A 20,453-nucleotide genomic window follows, 5' to 3' on the forward strand; every position below is an offset into this window, starting at 1 on the left:
CAATCCTGCATCTGCACAACTTGGGCATCTTCACATTAACTCCATTCGGTACTTCAACACACTATTATTGGACCCATCCACACGCTACCAAGTAACGCCAACGGACACCATCGATTCCGGCTACTCTAACGCCCAAATACGCAATTATTGCCCTGCATATCTTGTATTTGCTGGCTACATCATCGGGCATTCATCACCATCCGCCGCATATATTACAAAGTCGGCCCTCGGCTTCAAGACTTGCCTAAGTTCAGCACTCTACCAAGTCTCTCGATCGCACACCGCTACACAACTACAACATTACTACTCAACAACATCACAACCAACAATCACCAAGCCACAATGTTCTCTTGCGCCAACTACGAGCGAGGATGCAGGGGCCGCTGCAACGCTATGAACGGACGATGCGATAGCTGCCACACACTCAATCTACAAGTCCGTAGCAACAGCTCCTCATCCACATCTTCAACCAACGGCCTACCATCGGCTGCCTACTCGGCAATGACCAACTCTTTCGCATCTCTCTCACAACTCAACTCGTCATCATCATCGCAAAGAGCGCAATAACGGTCGAGCACTCGCCGTTTACAACCTAAACGCACACTATCATGATATTCGACGAAATCATTAGCGCATTAGCCACTTAGCGATACAGTGTGCCGGAAACACTCTTCGACTTCAGCTATGCAATTTGGGACAACATTGGAGCATATCGATTTAGCATTTACATGGAGCGGCTTTTTCTTTCTGTTGTATGATATACCAGTTTTCTTTTTTTTTTCCTTTCCTTAGTTTTGAAGGACCACTGCAGACATTGGGCAGGGCAGTAGACAGGAAGGGTACACCTACGACGCGTGGAGCTAGGCATAGTTTCCCTCGGAGGATTTGACGGGCTTCAGCCACAACAACGACAATCAAATCCATATTACCTCACTTGCATTTCACCTTGCATCATCTCGTGACTTCTTCAGTGTTTCCGCTGATGCGCAAATACCATTTACGGCACACATGCATGCAGCTATACGTAAGACAAGACTCTCTTCAGACCCACAGTCTTGTCTAGAACTCACTCCTCATCCATCCGCCCATCATCACGATAAGTCCACACCCGCAAGCTCAAAGCTTCAAGGCCCCATGCATTCCCCCTTTTACGGCAATGACGGATCCATATTTCCGTGCAGAACGCTTATCTATTCCCTTATTCCCTATAGCTCCTACAATAAATACGTCCGTGATATTCCGTAGCTAGGACCGCAGGACAAAAACCCACATTAGAGCCATCCAGACCCCAAGCGCACGGTTAACAGGCGACCAGGGCCTAGAAGTTGGAATCGATCGAGCGTTTTGCTGGGGATCGGTTCATTGGGGGTAAGCGGGCCCATTGGGGTTAGAGGCATGTGGTGCAGCGCAACGTTGGCGACCGCTGCACTGTGACGTCAGTGGTGCTTTTCACATGGCCTCCTTACGTGTGGTTGGCAGACGTCTGGCAAGTGTCGCGTTTCAGCTCCGGATGAAGTGGGCTCTTCCTTTATTGTCGTGATAGCCTGGACGAGGTTGCGGCGCTTTTTTTTCGGTGCCGTGATGTTTTCTGCTTGATTAAGCTTTGATGATGTCTCTTGTTCAACATACTTCTGTGGAATCCAACCTCGCACAACAGATGAATATTATCAGGTGACGGAGAACAGTGCCGGGGCCAACAGAGTCTTGCGGGGTTCCTGTTGCATGGCATTCTTGCATTCCCATGCGTGCGATTCATGCAGCTGTGCCCATTGTTTCGCTGAATACTGCGCAACACAGCACTTGAGGTGTTACAGTTGCGCCGATAAACGCATGCAGGTTGCTGCGGTTGCAACACCCTCAAATAACCCTGCACGAAGTTGATGACGGCTCTTGAAACCCAATATGCAGTTTCACTGCAATACAGCCGAGCCCTAACATTGCTTGCTCGCCAAACCTGACGCGCATGTCAAAGCTGTGTTGTTGTTGTCGAGGCTATGATGGCGATCAGCAAATCCTTTGCGCCCAATTTTAGCACCGCGAGTACACCAACTCCACCACTTCTATTTGCACGTTCTTTTGCTCTCGTCAATGACAACTTATCGGAGTCGACGGCCCCAAGGTTCGGATATTCACCACCGTCAGTCATGAATAACTAGCGAATGTGCTTAGTTAGTGCCATCCACGAGAGGGTCCATAAAAAACGGTGAGTTGCTAGCGAGAAAAAGCGCAAGACGTAGCGGTGCGGGAAGGAAAGACGCTTATTTACCTACGTCATCCCATCAGAAAAGCTCTCCATGTCCCCACCATCGTCGATAGTCCAGAACGGAAAGTCGATACGCAGCCTGGATTTTGCCGAGGTCGCATGTTAGACGAAAAAGCTGCTTCTGCTCAATCCAGTCACGTGCCTTGAGGATCACCCGTAGGCGTCCTTTCTCTTGGAGCAAGACCAGATGCTACTGTATACGCACAGAATACTGCACATGAACATCTGCATGACTGAGATGACCGATCGCTTCTCCTCGACGCGGAACAGACTCGGCTGGCGCTCGGTGAAAGGCGCTGCGTAATCAAGTCTAAAGCCATGAACCAACAAACCGCAGAACACTCACCTATAAGACCAGCTCGCAATGTAGTACAAAATACCTTAGTCACACCTCACTACGCTAACAGACACCCATCTATTCCTGACATTGTGACTCCCCAGAAATATATACGCTGACAAAAGCAAAACGGTCTTCGAAAACTACCGAGATCGCTACCCGTGTAAGAATCTGGGTCACGTGGAAGCGCGACAGTAGCGCAATCGAACTGAAAAGGGTATGCATGACGGACTGGTAAGCGGGATATGCAGTAGCACGGTCCGAGGAACCAATAGCTGAACAATCATGTTGCTTACTCAACACCGTCTTGTGGCGCGTGAGTGATTGTTTCTAGAATGAGGAGGCTCGACGTGCATGCAGCCCTACCCGTGAGAGGAAAGCTTGGTTGTCGATATAAGCCAACGATAGAAGGAGGTAGTGTTAATCTGGACAGTAGTAAAATGGTGTATGTTGTTGAGGAAGGCAGGTTGAGAATGTGATGCACGACTTTACCCACAATCCGAGTACCATATCCAATCAATACACTGGCTAGCTAAGGCTGAGCCCATCTGACAGCCAGCCACAATACCTGTCCATTGCATTCCATCCTATCTATTGCTTCTCCTACCTCGAACAGGCATGTATTTCGTGCGTCCCACTTACTCACTGTTCCGCCACCCCGTATACAACCCTGTACTAGCATAACCACATGTTCCCATGCCTATCTCAAATCCTACCACGAATAGCGTACACAAATAAATCCCGCTTACCAAATGCTGCGCACACAGACAAGCTGTAGCACAAGCACTTGCAAGCTTCGCTGTCACTCACGGCTCTCATACCGCTCTTGCGCTGAATAATCGCGGGAAGAACGATGAGAAGAGCAAATAGCGCCATCGGACCCAAAGTAGCAGAATGATCATCAAAGTAAGACCACCCGCATCTGTGTCCCCACTCCCCGCATCATAGGGCTCTGATATGGAGTACATATTCCCATTTGAAACGGCAAAGTTTCCTGTTTGTTGATTCGAAATAACATCAGCTTTCCTCCTCCCTTCTTCCTTCTTTCCTGATCCGAATTGAGGCGCTTGCCAAGATAGACCTACTTCTTCTTCCAAGTACGATTACGAATTACTTGCCGTCACTGTTGCCAAGATTCCCAAGCCTCTTCCCTAATCTGGCTTTGTTGTGTATAAGCTGTTCCTTCCAGAAGCATGTCGTCGTCTTTGTCAGGTACTACCCCGCCTAAGAAATCCAATTACAAGGTCCGCTTTCGACATGGCGTGTTTCCTGATCTGGAAAGCCAGGCCACTAGAGCGGATATCAAGAAGTACGACTTCTTCTTTGGCGCAGAGCAGAAATGGGTTGGTACGTCGGCAAATTGTATGTATACATCTATGTCGTACTGAACGTAAGGGTGCTACCGAGTGAATTTTGTTGATGACTGTCCTGCAGATGACTTCGTGGACGAGTCGTCGCTTGTAGCTGAAGAGTTTGAGAACCATAGAACTGCCGATAGAAGGAGGGCGCCGAAACATCTAGCTCGCTCGAGAACAGCTGAGAAGGTCCCGCAGTTGGAAACAAGAATAAGCCCGAGGACGAGAGAGCAGTGTGTGCGCCCGATGAGTGAAGCTTGGCCTGTCCCATGGCTCGTACCCGCAACGCAGCAAATCATGCATAATCCATGGCAGCTTCCATCGCACGTCCGGCGACACACAAGCCCGGCACCTGGCTCGGTATCAAGTCTCTCCAGCCTGGACGAGCCACTGCCTGGGGCTTGGCAGTCTGACATACCCTCGCCACATCCTTACATTCCCGCAAGCCAAAGTTCACTGGTAGTATGGCCGATACCTGACCCCATTGAAGCGTACCTATTCCGATTCTGGATCGATAAAGCAGCGGACTCACTAGACATAACGAGTCCTACATGCATTTTTAAGAGAGTCGTCCCGAAACTTGCACTAACAAGTCCAATACTCATGAGCGCCATCTTCATGATATCAGGACAGTGCATCCTGCGCTTCGATCCATATTTCCCCACTAGGCCGTATGAATACCACGAGAGGATATTGCCGAGCCTTATCTCATACCTTGCAGCAATGGGGAGGTTCGAAGATGAAGCGACTTTGGTGGCTGCGATGCTATTGCGGAGTTTCGAGGACTTCCACTGTGAGTAAACATGAGCCGGGATGTATGATATTCTGCTGACACTCAAGTAGCCGGTACGCAAGGGCAGGCACATCTTTCAACGTTTGAGCTCTTCCATGGCCCTGAAGGCTGGGTTGTCGACCTGGCTAGCGAAGTTGTACAGGCTGCTCTGGTGCTACATGTGCATGCTGAAGTCAGCCAAGCATTGCTCAATCAATCAAGTCTGCGTATTGATTATGAGCATTTTATTCTACCAGCTTTGGCGTCACCAATTGACGAAGCCTCTTGGGGTAATCAAATATTGTGGCTCAGTGCACGCATCCTGCAGTGGACGCAGAGAATCATGCGCACAATAGACGAGTGGCATCATCTTCGCAATCTAGTTGACGAGTGGGAACGTAGGCGTCCCGCAAGCTTCGATGCCTTCTTCTACCAGAAAGAGAGCTTGCACACCGTGGGAAATCTTCCAGAATTATGGTTCTCAGGTGCTTGTCATGGTGAGTAAGGATAGTCGTCAGCCCGAGAAGTGATTGTTAACGTGCCTGCAGCGGATGCGAACCAACACCTGCGGATATGTCGAATCGCACTTGCAGTCAACGACCCAAGGATGAACACGCAAGACGCACGTGGGATGGTCATTGCAGATTCTGCACACGGTGAAGTGTTGAGAGGGTTGAGAGAAATGATAGCTATCGCTCGGTGCAATACGCATTGTATTTCTGCGCAATGGAAAGCCACTTATACGATACACAAGTTTGGCACCGTACTGCAGGATGAGCACGATCGATGCAAGATGATCGAATTTCTGGAAGAGGTGCACGCTACGGGCATGCCAATGGGAACGTCGATCGAGTATCTTAAAGAACAATGGAGTTGGGGCTGGAGCCATTACGGAACAGGAATAAATCAATTGTAGCAGGGGCGATGAGACTTTGATTGTCGCAAAGATTACCTGGTTAGTGACCCAGCAAGGAACAAACTGCCCATAGCCACACCTAGGAAAGTGACAAGAATAATTTGGCCCTTTCCGGTTAGGGCGAGATAGGACATGACGCCTACAATAAGCTCCCATCGTCGAGCGGCGTCTCTTCTGGCTTTCCACTCTGGGCTAACCTCGAAGGGTGGCCGGGACAGAACATCGTTCACGTCCAACTTGATGGGCTTGTCGTCGACACGAACCGAGAGAGCCACCGGCCGATGGTCCGATGTCGGTTGTACTGGTAAGGCGGTGTAAATCTGTGGTTCCAGGTCTGATGGAGACCCAGATGGAAGGTAGAGGATTCGATCACACCACGAGGGGTATCGGTGTTTCGACCACTCCCACGAATCATCCTCTCCCCGCTTGGGCGCATTGGAGTTCTTGCCATGTGAAGTAGCGTACTTGTATGTAGGGGGGAAGTTGATAGGCAGCTCCTGGAATCCATGCAGCGTACGTTTAGCGTCCTTCTCTCTCGTCAACTGGTCCTTCTTCAGCAATTGTGAAAAGTGTGTTGGTGAAGATTCTGACGCGTTTGGCTGGGGATAGGATTGATGCGCTCCTTCTTCTGGCGGGGAATCATGTGTACGATAGTTCAAATCGCCGTAGAAGAAGACGTGGTTGCCGGGGGTGAAGAGGCCGTTGTGGTCGGCTGGAGTCTCGGATGAGGAACCAAGCAGTGGCCTCTCTTCGCTTGAGCTGTATGGGGAGTCGTCGCTGTTGACGAAGACCAGGTTCCGTACTAGGTTCTCCCAGTCCTTATTCCTTGCATCCACATTGCTCTCCATAGGCGCGAGATGAGCAGCGGCGAAAGTGAGATCTAGCGTGTCTTCCGAATTCGGGCACGATAGACCAACGCGCATGGCTACTGCGCCCTTGTTTCCCATGTTGGAGAAGCCGACACCAGCGCCTGCCGATTGTATCCATTGTATCCTCTGTGTGACATGGGGTTTTGCGAAGAGCATAAGAGCAGTCATGCCCAGGCTGCGTGTCGCAATATGCTCGAGCGAGTCGCTGCCATTGCTGCGGAGGTCTGCGGCAAGCTGGACAGTCGTCGTTACGCGATCAAAATATGGCTTCAGATAAGATCCTCCGAGGAAGGAGTAGGCGATGGGTGCAATTTCCTGCAGCGATATAGCGACAATATCAGGTAGAGGTGTATCTTTGGGGAGGGCATCGAAAAAGGAAGGCGCGAGGGACTGCGGGTCGACAAGGTTTCGCGCAGCATTGAAAGTGAGGAGGTATAGTTCGAACATGATCGGTCACGATGATGTCGTGTTGCTGAGTACGCGTCGGTCAGCACGAGTCTGGCTTGTTGAGGGCGATCACTATGTGGGACAAGCAATGAGGAGGGGACGGCCAACACGGCACGAAGTTGGATTGTCTGGGAGAAAGCTTGGGAGGTACCAACAGGGTGACTAATGATATTAACAATACACCCGGAATATTCACAGGTACTTGCACGCACTGCAGTGGACGTCTTGTAGTACGCGTTTTGTGCTGGGTAAATCAATGGAGCGTGGGGTAGCAGGCGGTCAGGATTTGCTAGAGCTCCCCCCGGCGATGTGTAGTGCGGAGAGGATAAGCGGTTAGGGCGGATCCACTGCGAGCTCTGGAGGTGGAGTGCCAACCGTGACGGCGTGTGATTTAGATGGAGACGGTGATGGAGGACAGGCCATGAAGCCAGGATGCAGTGTGCGGAGGTGGGATTGCATGCGGGATGAGCTCGCCAGACCCCCGCCCTGCATACGACTGTCGTCAGAGGCGTTTCGTCAACAAAACGCGGTTGGGGGAAAGCTCAAGCTCTTGGAAGGACCGAAATTATTGCCAGCTGCTTGTGCATCGTGAACTTTTCTCCTGACGTCTTCACTTCATTCATCGTTTCTCTTGCCCACTTCGGACTCCTTAAGCTGTTCCTGCGTCCTGAGATTCAACGTTGCATCACATTGGCCAGAGAGCCTTCTAGAATCACCATATATATTCTATTACCCTTTGACGTTTACAGTCACCCTCTTAATTTAGAGCTTCTTACATCTCTTGAGAAACACATTTGAATTGAGAAATCTACTACAGCCATGTTCAGATCTCAAGTTTTCCGTCAAGTCGCCCGCGCGGCCAGAGCCCAAGCTCCCCGTCCAGCGTTCCGACCAGCACAGCCAGCTGTTTCCTCGCTGCGATACTTCACATCGTCGCCTAGCCGCTTCGACAAGGACCCCAACAACGATGAGGTCGACGCAGCAACAACTTCGGGTGAGCCTGGTGAGAGCGGAGATCACGAGGGTCAGTATGCGCGAACTCGAGACGACATTGTCGTAGAGTACCCAGAAGAGAAGGACCTGCCACCTTCAAACCCCGTCGTGGGCCGAGGAGGGGAGCACTTCAAGCGAACCCTAGCTTCGTTCTCCATGGAGGGCAAGGTAGCAGTTGTTACCGGCGGAGCGCGAGGTTTAGGTTTGGTCATGGCGCAGGCGTTGGTGACCTCTGGAGCCGACGTAGCCATTGTCGACATGAACAAGGAAGAGGGCGAGCGGTCAGCGAAGGGTCTCATTGATATCTTCAAGACGGAGAATCCCGGATCCAGCAGGTGAGAAGACCATATGTAATCACCTGGCTTGAGCTGACACGAGACACAGAGTCCCTAACGTCACAGCACATTTCTGCGATGTCTCAAGTCCCACCTCTGTCAACCAATCCTTTGCCGAGATCTTGAAGAAGCATGGCAAGGTCGACAACCTCGTTACATCGGCTGGCTTCACCGAGAACTACGATGCCATCTCCTACCCTCATGATCGCATACAGAAGCTGTGGGGAGTGAACGTTGACGGTACCTACCTGTACGCTGTGGCAGTGGCGAAGCACCTCATGGAGAGAAAGGCACCAGGAAGTATCGTAATGATTGGTAGCATGTCCGGAGCGATTGTCAACGTCCCGCAACCACAGGCTCCGTACAACGCTGCGAAGGCAGCTGTTCGACATCTAGCGTCCAGTTTGGCAGTTGAGTGGGCCGGTGCTGGAATCCGAGTTAATTGCATCTCGCCTGGATACATGCTTACTGCATTGTGAGTACCCTATTATACGATGTACGTGCAGTTGCTGACTACGATGTAGGACTAAGAAGATTCTCGACGACAACCCAGAGCTCCAGAAGCAGTGGACTTCCCTGATCCCTGTGGGTAAGATGGGTCGTCCTGAGGATTTGATGGGAGCTGTCACCTTCTTGTCTAGTGACGCCAGTTCCTATGTTACTGTGAGTGATATCCGAGCGGATCGATGAGTAAAAGCTGACTAGACACAGGGAGCCGATCTTCGAGTCGACGGAGCTTACACATGCACATAAGTCATAACGTGACGCGGAATAGCAAGTAGTGGAGGATGGAAGGGATGTAAGATAGGGTTAAGATGGATACTCACCAACTGGAGTGATAATTTGTGGTCGGTCTGGCGACTCGACGCGATATGGTAGCTCTAGTAGCCATTCGCGACATTCTCGAATAATCAACCTATGACAGAAATATGCGTCAACCTGTTCTTACGTTGGTGAACTTGCTTGCCGTCGTGAAGAAGCAATGCTGGAATGTGTCACAGTCTTAGACAGGCTGCACGCATCGTGTCTTAGTCATCCCCACATCTCAGCTCCTGTGGCCGTGCGCTGTGGCGCAGGTGCGACAACTCCACCAACGACGGCCCTGCATAAAGCTCCAGTCTCGCAAGCCGCTTCACGAAGGCTACATTTGTCGCGTCATGTGGCATGAACAGTGACACACTACAGCATAATTGAAGATCGCTTTGTTTCTTTGGCCGGCCCGAAGCCATGTTCAACATCTCGAATTTGGTGCAGAAGGCCCAGCAGTACATCGAACCCACGCTCAATACCATAGCCGCTCCCGCATCGACAGACCGCCGACCCTCAAAAGCCACCCTCTTCCGCTACCAGTTCCGACTCCCCGACTCGCAGAACCCCCTCCAAGAGATCACCGCTGAGCTTACGCTACAACCCCACCATTCCACGAGGGGCTCTGGCGACGTCACATCTGAGAAGGAGCGCAGCCAGGGCAACCACTATGTGGGCAAGCTGCATCTTAGTGAGCAGTATCTCTGCTTCTCTACACAAGGCTCAAGCTTTGCCAACACCGCGAGCCTGAGCTCTTCCAGCAGCTTCACGGGACAGACTCATGGGGCGGGACCTGCGGGCAACGGTTTCACATTACCACTATGCGGCATACGGCGGGTAGAAAGACTGCATAGTCAGAGTTACATGTTCGCGCTCGCGATAACGACGTGGAATGGAATACCAGACTCAAAGTCGCAGGCACCTGCTGGTCAGAAGCTTACCATTCAGCTCGCGGGGTCACGACAGGCATGCGAGCGCTTCTGTGATGCTCTGAAGAAGGGGCTAAGGGAAGGCGTCAAGGAGGTAGACAACCTGCGCAAGGTAGTGGGGCAATGCTACTCGGAGTACCTTCTCACAGATGCCGAAGAGAAGAAGGCCGGAAATGATGGCAAGCAAGCGCGAGAGCACCCAGATACGGGCCTAGGCATGATCTTCAAATATCCAGGCAATGCGCGGAAACTCAGGGATGCGACAAAGATACGGCTATGGCGCGAATATCTCAGAGGTATATCCACCCAGCCCGCGTAGTGGCATTGCTAAAATGTAGTAGATAACGGCCGAAGCGCGACCCTCATCCGACAACCTACTTTCCACAAGCTCATCCGCGTCGGTCTGCCAAATCGATTACGAGGCGAAATGTGGGAGCTCACATCTGGCGCCTTCTTCTTGCGCCTACAGAACCCAAACCTCTACACCGAGACCCTACAAAAGTTCTCAGGGCGGGAGTCGCTAGCCATAGACGAGATAGAGAAGGATCTCAACAGGAGTTTGCCAGAATACCCGGGCTTCCAGAGCGAGGAAGGTATTGGTAGACTCCGACGAGTGTTGACGGCATACAGCTGGACAAACGAGGAGGTTGGCTACTGCCAGGCGATGAACATTGTGGTCGCAGCATTGCTGATGTATGTGTACCCCTTGATGTACAGTTTTTCCCATCTAACAAACCAAGTTACATGTCCGAATCGCAGGCCTTTTTCCTCCTTTCCGTGTTGTGTGACCGTCTCCTGCCCGGCTACTACTCGCAAACCATGTACGGCACCCTGCTCGACCAGAAGGTCTTCGAATCGCTGGTTGAGAAGACTATGCCCATACTGTGGGACCATCTGGTCAAATCAGATGTACAGTTATCCGTTGTCTCTCTACCCTGGTTTCTCTCGCTCTATATCAACTCTATGCCTCTAATCTTTGCTTTCCGCGTTCTTGATGTTTTCTTCCTCGAAGGCCCAAAAACTCTCTTCCAAATCGGCCTAGCTATCCTGCGCATCAACGGCGAGGAGCTTCTCGATGCTGCAGATGATGGTTCCTTCATCTCAGTCTTGAAGTCATACTTCTCAAGGCTCGACGAGTCCGCCCATCCGAAATCAGAGAATCCTAAACTGCGGGCTGTCACTCGTTTCCAAGAGCTCATGGTAGTAGCGTTCAAGGAGTTTGCTGGCATCACTCAGAACACCATCTCTGAGCAGCGAGCAAAGCATAAGGATGCTGTGCTTGAGAATATCGAAAGTTTCGCCAAGCGCACGTCGATACGTAACCTCGGCCCTGACAGCAAGAAGCTGAGTGTAAATGACCTTGGGTTCTTGTACGACAAATTCTACGCTGTGCTATACGAACGACAACAGAGAGCCGAGATCATGCAACAAGAGGCTGATCGCAAGGCAAAGGCTAGCAGGATGAAGGCGACGGAGGTTGTGACTGGCATATCTGGAAGTGCGGAGAAGGGGCGTGTGGCACTTGGACCTAGCCCTACACAAATGGACTACGATGCTTTCAGAGAGTTCCTGGCTGGTAGGTCATGTGGCATCATCCGTCCTGATTTACACTGACAATGATGCAGGTATTGCAAAGTGGGCAATTACTGACTCACCGAGCTCACCACCTGAGAGTAGTGGTACCCAGTCTCCTCACTCGTACTTTGGGAACAGCATGAGGAAACGACCACCAATGTCCCCATGGGGATCAGGACCAGAGCCAGCAGATCACGAATTCATGCGACGCTTGTTCCGCCGCTGGGATGTAGACATGACCGACTCATTGTCGCTGCAAAACGTTGTCACTGGCTTTGCGCATGTCAAAGGCACCAAAGACATCATGTCCAACATCAGCTATTTTTTCGAACTCTACGACGACGACGGCGACGGCAGGGTAGATCGCGAAGGTATTTTGAGGATCTCGGAAGCCCTCCTCTTCTTGTCAAGGCGAGGTGTCCATGACCCAACTCCAAATGCCTCTTCATTGGACATCAGCTCTGCAGCAGGCTCAGAAAGGGTCGGCCGTGACGAACAATTCTTGAGCAGCGTCTCTGCCTTCATCCGGCATTGCTTTGAATACGCCGACCCCGATCATCCATCAAATCAGACGAATAAAGCCGTGGAACAGGTTCAAGAAGATATTGATAACTTTGCAATTGGCGACGATGACGAAGAAGACGACTTGATCGACTTTGGCTCTGAGCCAGCAACACCAAAAGCCAAGGCAACGACATCAGAGAAGTCGGAACAAAATCCCCTGTCACCAACACCATCAAACCATACCACTGAATCAGACATTGCTGAGCGCAACGACAAGGCCAAGTCGGCAAATCTTGCACTTGATCCGAACAAACCTCTACATATAACCTTGCCTACTTTCCGCATGGTCATTCTTGCAGATGACGCCTTACTGAATTTCTTCGAAGTCGGGTTTTCATCGTCCTTCCGCCTGGCCGACGAGACACTTTCGTCAGGGTCCAGCTTCCACAATCTTACCACTTTTGCGAACGCTGGAAGGCAAGGTAGTGGAGGCGGAGGGCTGGGTGGCGTTGTTGGCGGCGCTGGTGCCGGTGTCGTACCGCCCGGAAAGGGCTTGCGAGGAATGCTCGACAACATAGTTAACGACGGAATGCGTGTCGCAACCGAAGTTAGGAGACGATACGATGAAGCACAAAAAGAGTTGGATAAGGAGGCTCGACACGGAAGGGAAGATGAGGAAGACGAAGAGGAGATTGATGCGAAAGATTTGGATCTACTGGAAGGCGCCGAGACGGCAGACGTGGGCGTGTCGAAAGGAGAAGCACCGCCCGAGCTTCTGTCACCTACAGGTACGGGGGAAGAGATCAAGACGACTAGGAACCGGTCGGCTAGTGATGCGAGTAGAAGAGTACTTGAGTTTGAGCGGTAGCATTTAGGTCATGGTAGGAGTGGTCTTCTTGGAGTTAGGGATCATCTCAAGAGCTTACTTCTGGTCTTTCCGGTAACTAGACTCATGTATGAAAACATTCAAAGTCTTTTGTTGTGTATCGAGACTGATGCTGTGGCCATTGAGATGAAGGCTAACAAGACGTTGTAAGTCCGATACTTGTTCGAAACTTGTGTGAACAAGTTCACATACGATTGGAAGAAGCATGTTTGCCCCGCATTGCCGCTCATGCATCTACACGGCGTTGACTATCCTGCCTTTTCTTCCCAGCGTCAAACATCAGCTTTACTCAACTATAAATCTCAATCGTCAGTGTAGGTACTGCAGGGTATAAGCTCCATAAACTCTCAAAAGCTCTCCGCAACCAACAACACGACAATATGTTACCTGTCATCCTCCTCGCAAACACTCTCATTGGCTTCCTCCCTAACACCACGACCATGCCAACCGACCCCTTCAACAAAATCAGCTTCGACCTAGATCGTATCGGCCGTGCACGCCAAACCTCCCTCATAGAAGAAACAACACGGGTTACCTACGCAAAACAAGGCATGCAATTGAACATTGCGATATGGAATATGCATATACCTGAATCACACGACTTTAAGGATATACTGGAGACGGGTCTGCAGCCTATGGGTAGAGGAGGTGGATTTCGCGTTGTAGTATTCAGGGGGAAAGGATGGCTTGAGAACAGAGGAGGAAGGTCGGAAGGGGATTGGAGGTATAGTGGTAATCACGTGGTGGAAGGTGGTGTTGTGAGGTTTAGGGGGTATGGGTGGTGGGGATGGTGGTATGGTAATAAGGATGAACTATGATTTTCGCGATAGATGATCGGGTATGTCTGGAAAGCAAGGAAGCAATTTTGTACCGATTCGTTGTATCTTCCTCTATGACCTAGGAGTCGGAGCGAAAAGACCCCTAATAGCTATCCGACGTCAGCCGCCTGTCTTGAGCTCTCCACAGCTACCCCGCAGATCTCGTACCTGGCCCGCGGCTCACTTCCGGACGAAGCTCACTAACCAGCTTTCTCCACCCAACACATATTCCACGATGCACGTGTATCTTTCCTTGTCTCCGATGTATTTCGCATGTGAAGATGCTTCGGTCGCTCTTTGCTCGTGCTGCAAGGTTCTCTAGACCTGCTCATTGCGCACGACGAGGTCTCCTTACGCAGGCATACAGCGTTGGTCCTACAGAGGCATGTTCCGAACTCCGATGATGTGTTTGTGGAGACTGACATTATGACAGCCGCCGTTGTTGGAGCAAACGGTACCGCAGCACTTTGAAGGTGTTGTGAGACAGTATGGCGACCGTGACGCGTACGTGTCGTTCTCAATGAAGCTCCAAGGACGAGCTGGCTAATGCTCGAGTAGGGTAATATCACACCACCAACGTATACGCTTGACGTACGATACACTCGATCGCGACTCGAATAGGCTCGCAAGAGGACTGCAGAAGCTTGGTGTGAAGAAGGGAGACAGAGTTGCCGTTAGTTTGGGTAACAATGCTGAATTCGCTACTCTCACATACGCGCTATTCAAACTCGGGGCGATACTGGTATGTAGGAATCAGTTGCAGGAGTAGAATTTTATGGCTAACAAATACACAGGTGCCCTTGAATCCCTCGTTTAACGCGCCCCAAGTCCTCAATGCCATCAACCACCTAGATGCCTCACATCTCATCATCGGCGCCGAAACGAACCTCCCGCGCAAAGACCCGCGATCCAATATCTCGCTCCTCACACACTTGATACCTAATCTTTCCGGCTCGAGCCTTGAATCTGAACTGGTTCCATCGCTGAAGAATGTCGTGCTGGTAAACAACGCGCAAGGGAGGGTAGCACTAGACGAGTACAGGAGTTTAAAGAGGTACGAGCACGTATTCGAAGATGGTGGCCAGGACAATGCGTTTCAAGACCAAGGGCTGCATCCAGATGATATCGTGAATATCCAGTTCACGTCTGGGACGACGAGCATGCCCAAAGCTGCGTGCTTGAGTCACAGGAGTATCTTGAACAATGGCAATAGCATTGGCGACAGGATGTTGCTGACGCCGGACGATGTTGTGTGCTGTCCGCCTCCATTGTTCCAGTAAGTTCTTGTGTGATTGTATCATCAACATCAACTGACTATTTGTAGTTGCTTTGGATGTATTCTCGGATATATGGCTACAGCGACCCACGGCAGCGCCATCGTCTTTCCAACCGAAGCCTTCAACGCCCTTGCCACACTCGAAGCCGTTCGCGAATACAAATGCACAGCCCTCTATGGCGTACCCACTATGTTCGTAGCCGAACTCGAACTGCTGGCTCACGGTGCCGTGCCCAAAGATGGCTTCCAATACCTCCGTACTGGCATCGCAGCAGGCTCTGCGATTCCCTCCGAACTTATGCGCAAGCTACACAAGAATCTGAACTTGACCGAGCTGACAATCTGTTATGGCATGACTGAGACTTCTCCAGTATCAGCCATGACCACCACGGATGATCCTATTGAAAAGCGCATCGACAGCGTTGGCCGTCTCCTCCCGCACGTCCGTGCTAAAGTCGTCAATCCATCGGACTGGTCGAAAACCCTCAACGTAGGTCAACGTGGCGAACTCGCAGTATCAGGATACCTCCTGATGAAAGGTTACTGGGGCGATACGGCACGTACAGAAGAAGTTCTGCAACCCGATGAGGATGGCCGATTATGGATGCATACTGGCGATGAAGCGTCCATGGACGAAGAAGGCTACATTAAAATTACCGGCAGGATAAAAGATCTGATCATCAAGGGAGGCGAGAACATCCACCCTCTAGAGGTCGAGAATTGCCTGTTCGCTCATCCTGCTATTAGCGAAGTTAGTGTTGTAGGTCTACCAGATGAAAGATACGGCGAGGTCGTCGCAGCATTCGTGGTCAGACATGCGGGCGATGAGGGAAACGTAACTGCGGATGAGGTGAGAAGTTGGGTCAGGGAGAAGTTGAGCCATCACCTAGGTAAGTCTATGCATGTCCAGTCTCTTGAAGTTCAGACTCCAGGCCCACCTAGGAATGACGCTGACTGTTTGATCTAGTGCCCAAGTACGTCTTTTGGGTAGACAATTATCCCAAGACCGCCAGTGGAAAGATACAAAAGTTCAAACTAAAAGAGCAGGGCATCGCACTGTTGCAGGAAGGCAAAGGAATGGACTGATGTCACCATACGTCTTACGCTCTACAATGAACCAATTCGTATGATGTAGCGGACCTGATGACTAATTCACAACAGAGACTTTCCTCTAAGCTGCACACCTTAATTGCAACGTCTCTTTGACTCCAAATTCCGAGAAAAGTCCTGTTTGACTAAACGCGTTTGGGTCTATCCCGTAGGCTAATGACAAAGTACAGTACTTTATGCGGGTAAGATTGGGTATGTGGGTCGGCTTACCTTGCTGCATACGGGCGAGCGATTTGTGCAGCTTGATACTACCTTCCTCTCCCAACACGGTCAAGAATGCCTGCAGAAAAATTCGTTTCCGGTGTTGTGGATCGTTGCGGGTGCTTGTGTGGTGTCGCGCGAAGCTGGGTCATTTATGCATATGTACATGTTGCAGCTCGCCTCACATTCAGGTGTATATGTTAGCCAATCGTCAAACTTCACATCTTTTAGCGCGGATACTTATACATACATTCTTTCCTACTGACACGATACTTCTCTCTCTCTTTTGCTAATACAACCGGGCCGTCCATACACGCCAAGATGTCCGAACCAACAAACACAAAGACGCCTACTCCCTCAAACCCCTCCTCTCTGAAGCCCCGCTACGAAATCCGTAAATTAGAATCCAAACATATCCCCTGGGCCACCGCAATTCTAGCCCACAGCCATGGCTTTCACTCATCAGTCTGGCAATACATCTGGCCAGACCGGGCGCTCGGCCGCTGGACTTTAACGGGCGCTAAACAAATGGAGTACCTCGTAGAGCACCAAATTAACTCTGGGCTCTCATACGGCGTCTTCGACACAGAATACAAGTTCAAAACTAAAGAGGCGGAAGACGTTGGTGGCAAATTGTTCTGGGATGTAAATGAACCAGAAGAAAACAGTGTCGAACAAAGTCAAGGAAGAAAAGCTGAAGGCATGAGATTACTTCGACAGATGGATTTTCCGTTGGTCAGTATAGCATTGTCTTACGATGGCTTTAATGGACTTGATCCTGCGAGGATGGGACCGTTGCTCGAGTCGCTACCGGAATTCAGTCTACTGTATGGTACCCTGGAGAAGCGCGACCCGAGGGATCCTTCAGAGTGGAAAGCCACTGCGCCTGGACAGGTACTGATGCGCAATGCTACCTCTACACGCCACGACTATGAGGGTGAGAAAATCGCGTCAGGTGCGGCGCGTTGGTTGAGGCGCGAGGCGAAGTTGATGGGATTCAGAGGGATTCAGATCGAGTGTATGGCAAATGCAGTGACGCATCTTTGGAGTGATGGCGTTGAGGCACCTTTTAAAGGGCGGGTGATTAGTGAATTCGATACTGAGACTTTGGAAGATGAAAATGGAGATAGGCCGTTTGGGTTGGCGAAGCAGAGGTGCACTAAGTGTTGGGTTGATCTGTAGCTTGATGGTAACTGAAGCATTTAACGCATCTCAAAGATTTTACGAAGCAAGAGTTTTACCAGATACAAATGATTTGATGAGGCAAATGCAACGTTTGAGAACTGTGAGTTTGTAGGCGTCAGCAGAAGGGACAATGGTGAGGACATTGGCACTAGCGCCACCCCGTCATGTGTACTTCTCCTCTCGGGGCCCAGGGGTTCTTTCGAGGTCGTGTCATACTACATCCACGCGTCGCAATTAGTCTGAGAAATAACGAATAATTTCTCCTCGGTGGAACGGATGTCCTGCTATGTATATACTCCCGATCGCTAGCCTTACAAAGCTGACACCTATGAACAGGCTCTTGGTGAAATACCAACGTAGACTAGGGCCCGCCACGCCAATAGCAACAACAACACCGCCACCGCGATATGAACGATCATGCATAAAGACACAAGCATATTCTTGTCTTTGATGGGTATTTGTAATATGATGACCTTGCATATTGCGCCACTCGATCGACGACGCTGTTCGATAGGCGACAATATGCTGTAAACTTCGAAACAGGCCCCCAATTCGAGGGGGCGGTGCTGCAGCCAGTAAAAGATTAGCTACGTGATATACGCCCGATTTACCCACACTTGGTACGCCTGAGGCGGCACGCAGCCTTTCGCATGTCTTCATTGTGTTCCTGCTTCTATCGTTGCTAAAGGCTCGTAACTTATATCGCATGCGCAACACCAGGCGTGTGGTGGTTTGTGACAGTCGAACGCCCATCTCCCGCTCTCACGATGACGCAAAAGTACCCTCACGTCTTAACCGCTCTCAGCACTGGGCCCTCACACTTTAGAAGAATTTGTTATGAACCGCATCGGCAAGCTGCTAAGGACTTTCGTACACGATGGCGTCGCTGTGGACTTTGGCTACTTCTCGCAACATGGGTTGCGCTGCTGTTGACGTGCCTTATTTGGTTGTCGTCTCCTAATCCCGAATTTTTTGGTGATTTGGCAGCCTGTTTACCAGATGGTTCCTTCTCGATGGATCCCAGGGCCTCAAACTTTAGCTATCTGAGTGGCTCGAGCTTTTTTCAGATTACCATGGGAGCCGGTCAAATGAGCTTCACACAGGTGAAAGCTATAGACATCTGTTGGGACATTGTGAGTTGCGACATACGTTTGCTCAGACAACGGTGGGTGTAATTGAAACAATCAGGAAGCTAACTATGACAAAGCTGGTTGGCCGCGGTGGTCAAGCCCTCATAGCGTTCATATCATGGCGCATCTTTGCCAGATACGTCACGACTTCGATGGAAGTCACGCCTGTCACGTTTGGAACGTATCGAACGATATTTCTACCAAACGGGGGTCTCTTCATTGCTATCCCTCGTATGATTCGAGATTTTGTTACATGCCATGGACTACACTCGAAGATAGCCATGGTCTTCATGGTGTATACCATGGCTTTCACCTTTGTGTACCCAACCCTTGCCAGCGCAATGACCGGTTATAGCGCGAATGTTGAAGCATTCATAAGGACAATTCCAGGAGATTATGTCCCTCTCACATCCTTTGGTTACGTTTTCTTCATCATCCATGACGGGTCGCGGATCGATCAAGGAGAAGACTATCTTGTTACGGGACTTCGCAACATACCAGGCAAGTGAGCTAAACGTGAGAAGATATAAAGATGAATTATCTGACATGGCCTACACAACAGATCCTAGGTATCAGCCAGATTCTTCATCATATGGTATGATCAATTCGGACTTCGGACGCTGCTTCAGTTGGTACGGCCAAGAATATCATTCAGATTGCGAAATGCAACTCAATGTGTCCGATTGTAAGACATGTCATTTCGAGCATGACTGATGTCGCTGATATGTACGGCAGATGCGCTAGAATACGGTCTCAACGGACAAAATACGTCAAACTCGACTTTTGGGGGAAGATTTTTGCAGCCCCCTATCCTAAACATCTCAGCTCCCTTTCTAGAGAGAGACCCGAGCCGATCAGAGCGGTTCATCGGACAAAGTCGTCCTGACTTTCACCCGATCGACGATAAATCTAAAGTGCTATGGGGATACGACGATCGAACTTACCACCTAGATTATATGGCGAAACACGGACAATGCCAGGCTGTATCGGTATGTGGCCCTCTAGCAGTGTCATCGGCGGCTGACTGAACCATCTAGGACTATAAATGGGGCTTCTCCTATGTGCAACTGTTCATTATGATCATCCTCCATTTAATCTGGACTTCTGGGCTCTACATCATGTGGCTCAGAGCCTACATGATCATGAAGAGGCGAGGGCGTGGGAAAGAAGACGTGGCAGGAGAGCATAAAGCTGTGTTTGAGCTTGCAGCCGCCATGCGAGAACAGATGAACGAACCTACAAAGGAAGAAGGCGATGACGCGTCTACGTTCACCGAAGCCACACTGCGTCGACGCATCACGAAAGACTTGCGTGGAGGGTCCATCTCGTATACTACCCCATTACTTCCCAACGGGGAAAGCAGCGAGGAAATGAGTGTCAGAGCCTGGATCAAGAGCTACAAGCTGTCCATCCTTGCCATGGTCGCATGCGTTGCGGCGATGGTGTTCGATGTGCTTTATTTGCTAGAGATGAGTTGTATAGTCCTCCTCCCTTTACCCGGTGTGTTGGCTGTCGCTTTGTATATCGGATCAACTAGGAAGAGTCGCATCGTTTTATCTGTTTGGATATTCCTGCTCGTCACCATCCCGACACAAGTCGGTCTATCTATAGGTACACATTGACATCAATATAACAAGGTTCATGTCGGTTGAAGGAATATCTCATTATTAGCCTGGCAAGCTCCGCGATATGACCAACCTCAACTTCACAGGACATCCAGTCCCTTCTGTCCATCAAACTCAATA

General features: G+C 50.5%; 5 protein-coding genes across 5 annotated transcripts; 4 read left to right on the plus strand and 1 right to left on the minus strand.

Moving 5' to 3' along the window:
• Positions 1-5,675: 5,675 nt before the first annotated feature.
• On the minus strand, positions 5,676-6,959 carry ALTATR162_LOCUS11545 (uncharacterized protein; the record flags this gene model as incomplete). Its single annotated transcript, XM_043319187.1, has 1 exon — positions 5,676-6,959. One exon carries the CDS (start codon positions 6,957-6,959, stop codon positions 5,676-5,678), a length of 1,284 nt encoding a protein of 427 aa, XP_043175122.1.
• Positions 6,960-7,778: 819 nt separating this feature from the next.
• On the plus strand, positions 7,779-9,040 carry ALTATR162_LOCUS11546 (uncharacterized protein; the record flags this gene model as incomplete). Its single annotated transcript, XM_043319188.1, has 4 exons — positions 7,779-8,287; positions 8,337-8,762; positions 8,812-8,950; positions 8,999-9,040. The coding sequence occupies 4 exons, from the start codon at positions 7,779-7,781 to the stop codon at positions 9,038-9,040; spliced, it is 1,116 nt and encodes a 371-aa protein (XP_043175123.1).
• A 474-nt stretch (positions 9,041-9,514) lies between these two features.
• ALTATR162_LOCUS11547 (uncharacterized protein) lies at positions 9,515-12,970 on the plus strand (the record flags this gene model as incomplete). The annotated part of the gene is made up of 4 exons (XM_043319189.1): positions 9,515-10,319; positions 10,365-10,716; positions 10,764-11,599; positions 11,649-12,970. The coding sequence occupies 4 exons, from the start codon at positions 9,515-9,517 to the stop codon at positions 12,968-12,970; spliced, it is 3,315 nt and encodes a 1,104-aa protein (XP_043175124.1).
• Positions 12,971-13,368: 398 nt separating this feature from the next.
• ALTATR162_LOCUS11548 (uncharacterized protein) lies at positions 13,369-16,168 on the plus strand (the record flags this gene model as incomplete). The annotated part of the gene is made up of 6 exons (XM_043319190.1): positions 13,369-13,647; positions 14,240-14,310; positions 14,365-14,548; positions 14,601-15,082; positions 15,131-15,972; positions 16,050-16,168. The coding sequence occupies 6 exons, from the start codon at positions 13,369-13,371 to the stop codon at positions 16,166-16,168; spliced, it is 1,977 nt and encodes a 658-aa protein (XP_043175125.1).
• Positions 16,169-16,714: 546 nt separating this feature from the next.
• Positions 16,715-20,330, plus strand: ALTATR162_LOCUS11549 (uncharacterized protein; the record flags this gene model as incomplete). Its single annotated transcript, XM_043319191.1, has 5 exons — positions 16,715-17,287; positions 18,786-19,213; positions 19,278-19,393; positions 19,444-19,697; positions 19,746-20,330. The coding sequence occupies 5 exons, from the start codon at positions 16,715-16,717 to the stop codon at positions 20,328-20,330; spliced, it is 1,956 nt and encodes a 651-aa protein (XP_043175126.1).
• Positions 20,331-20,453: the final 123 nt, after the last annotated feature.

This window comes from Alternaria atra (genome assembly GCF_907166805.1).
Source record: "Alternaria atra isolate CS162 genome assembly, contig: 35, whole genome shotgun sequence".
Lineage (NCBI taxonomy): Eukaryota > Fungi > Ascomycota > Dothideomycetes > Pleosporales > Pleosporaceae > Alternaria > Alternaria atra.